At 37.2% G+C, this 3,291-nt stretch overlaps 1 protein-coding gene across 1 annotated transcript in view; it reads left to right on the top strand.

The window, feature by feature from the left end:
* Window positions 1-3,291, top strand: part of SRGAP1 (SLIT-ROBO Rho GTPase activating protein 1) — a 19,553-nt gene that overhangs the window by 7,848 nt on the left and 8,414 nt on the right. The window contains 1 exon segment of the mRNA XM_008594140.1: window positions 2,712-2,892. Within this exon segment, the coding sequence (XP_008592362.1) occupies window positions 2,712-2,892 (181 nt within the window).

Genomic DNA, 3,291 nt, shown 5'->3' with positions numbered 1-3,291 from the left:
AAAAAAATAAAAAGAGGTGATAATAGAGGTCATGATTGTGAAATGATAGGCTATGCATATATCTGTTAAATAGTCTTAAGTAGCCTTGGCCAGCATTGACAGTGTATGATTGAATGGCACTAAAAAACATCAATAGTTCTCTCTTTGTTTCCCTTTGACATAGCATACTGTATCATACTATACATTCTACACTATTTCACGAGCTGGTATCTTAATATTTTTAGTAAAACCAAATATAAATATATGGGTGTGTTTACACAAGAATTTACAAACTAATATGTCATTATTTTTAATAAATTACCATGTCTTTATTCCTCCATGTATATATTTATTTCTGTCCCCCAGGGAGAACTGGGGTAGAAATTGTGGTATCTGTCATCTCAGATCAACCAGGATTTATTCTTTACCTGCAAGTCTAGAACAAACTATAAAGTCATTCCCTTTAAATGTAAAAATATATTCCCTCCTCTATGAAGCAGACTTGTAGATATTTAATAAAGTTGCTAATTATATTGTGTTATAAAATATAATTGTAGGAGGGAATAGCAGAGTGTTAACATATGATCTAAAATTTATACTCAATTGCTAATGGACTTAAACTGTTGTTTTACACCTACTTTGCTAAGAGGTATACCACATGCAGTTAAAATGTTGTCGTTCTGCGATATGAAATATTACTCACCTAAAACATTATTCACTAGCAAAACGATGGAGCATTTTGCTTTGTCTTTATCTTTAAAGTTTAGCTGAAATTTACCTAGGCCCTTCATATAAGGTAAAACCTAAGATTTTTCAATATGTTTGTTGATTTTTATGCTTTTGCCTTATATGCCCCTGAGCACTTTTAATTTATCAAGTGATAAAGCCCTGCTGTCTATCTAAGAATTTCTTACTCAGAAATTACATATGAGTACAATAGATATTGAATATATTGCAGTAAACTTTGGGAAGAATAAACCTACCCATCTTAAAGAGTTTGTTACCAAGGGAAATAGAAGACAATTTCTTGAAGGTTTTTTGACAGGCAGGTTTTAACCTATTATGTGTGCACATATTCTAGAGTACTTGGAAACTAATACAGGCTCAGTTTTTAGCAAATGAGGTATTGCTCATTGTATAGATGTATTTCTATAAACATATACCCCTTGCCTTGGCCCTTTTTAGTTGTATTTATTATTGATTAGAAGTTTGCTCCCCTATGTTGATAGCAAGGATGAGGATGGGTGTTGGTGGGAGAGGGGAGAAAAGATCATGATTGAGGGGCTGTTTGCAATAAGCTGAATCACAGAAAGCACCTCTTGTAGTTATTTTGTTTGTCCCTTTTACTTTCAATATTTGTGGTCAGAATGAGATCAGAACTGAATTTCAATTCTAGGCCTAGAGTTCAAAATCTTTTTTTTTTCCTTTTTATTTTGAAATCATGGTAGATTTGCATGCAGTTGTAAGAAACAATATAGAGAGATCTTACATAACTGTAGTATAATGTCACAACGAGGATACTGATGTCGATATAATCTACCCACCATATTCACATTTCACCACTTCTCACAAGCACTCATTTGTGTGTGGGTTTACTTAGTTCTATACATTTTAATCACACATATAGATTTGTGTGACCACAACCTAGTCAAGATAAAGAACAGTTCTTTACAAGGAACCCTCTTACTACCTTTATAGCCACAGACACTTCCCTCCTTCACCTCCCCCACCCCAGCCTCTGACAACCACTAATCTCTTCTCTGTCGCTATAATTATGTCATTTGAAGAATGCTATATAAATGGAATGATACAGTTTTTTCACTCACCATAATTCCCTTGAATATCTTTTGATCTCTAGAAAACATAATTTTTGAATCTGCTCTTTTAATTTGGGTAGAGGGTCATCTAATGTATGTTTGTTTCATAATTAAAATTTGAAATTTGTGGGCCGGCCCAGTGGCGCACTGGAGAGTGCGCTGCTTGGGAGCGCAGCGGCGCTCCCGCCTAGGGTTCGGATCCCATGTGGAGACCGGTTCCCGCTCACTGGCTGAGCGCGGTGCGGGCGCAACACCGAGGGTTGCGATCCCGTTACCGGTCAGTAAAAAAAGACAAAAAGGAAAAAAAAAATCTGAAATTTGTTACTGATAATAGAGAAAAAGTTGTCTTGCTGTTGGTGGTAGTTTGAAGATTTGATAGTGTCCAAAAAAGCTCATGAGGAAATTAAGTGTATCCAAATAGTATTTATTGTGGTGATTTTTTGATTTTTAAAAAAACAAGCTAATAAAACATGAACTTTCGAGTGTTTTCTGGAATAGTGATTTTTTCATGTTATAAATGGTGGTAAGATGTTGTAAGGAAACCCCATCAATGTCAAAATAATATTAGAGCAAGTGTAGAGGATATTGCAACCCAAGGAGAGATTTTATATATCATATTGCAAAATTTAAAATAGTTTTATTAGACTGTCATATCTCTAATAAGAGGCTGTGGAAATTCAGTTCCAATGTCTAGGTTTTCTTCAGTGAAAAACTGATGACAGCAGAGAATTTTTTTCTCTCTCTCTTTAAGCAGCCTGTATTTTCTCCTGCCTTGATGATTTGTTTATTACCCTGTTCAGTCTGGATATTGAAATGGCCTTGTTTATTTCTAGAGCCTCATGTGGACCTTGCAGGTAGTGCATCGCTCCTTCCTAGCACCTCTGTCCCTCACATTTTCTGGTGTGTTCTTTGTAGAATGTGAGCCAATCGAAGCAATTGCCAAGTTTGACTATGCGGGGCGGACTGCCAGAGAACTGTCCTTCAAGAAGGGTGCCTCCTTGCTGCTGTATCACCGCGCGTCTGAGGACTGGTGGGAAGGAAGGCACAATGGGATTGATGGGCTTGTGCCTCACCAGTACATAGTGGTGCAGGATATGTGAGTAGTCCCAACTTAAATTGCTGGAGTGCTCCCTATAGAGGACTCCAGCCATTGTTCTGAAACTGACTTTGGTCTTGTGAGAAAAGAGCAGAAGGCATGACTGAGGTAAAACTTCTCGGCTGGGTACATTTCTTCACCGTATTAATGGCTCTTTGCTAACCACGCTTCCAGACCCACAGGTTTGGAGCAAGAACTATGAAAGACATCTTTCAGGTCCTTAGAGAAATAACCTGTGCAGAGAATGGCTTTAAGAGCTGAAGTGACACTGATAATTCCAAAAATCACGATGCTCTTCTCTTGATGTCTGTCTCCTGTTTCAATTCCAGATCCCCAAGAGTGAGGATTCCAGCCTAAAGTCTAAGGGAATCATCACTAGGCTTTTTTTAATTTTGCTGA

The sequence above is a fragment of the Galeopterus variegatus genome, unplaced genomic scaffold (genome assembly GCF_000696425.1).
Source record: "Galeopterus variegatus unplaced genomic scaffold, G_variegatus-3.0.2 Scaffold10229, whole genome shotgun sequence".
Lineage (NCBI taxonomy): Eukaryota > Metazoa > Chordata > Mammalia > Dermoptera > Cynocephalidae > Galeopterus > Galeopterus variegatus.
This window is presented reverse-complemented; position numbering and strand designations above follow the sequence as displayed.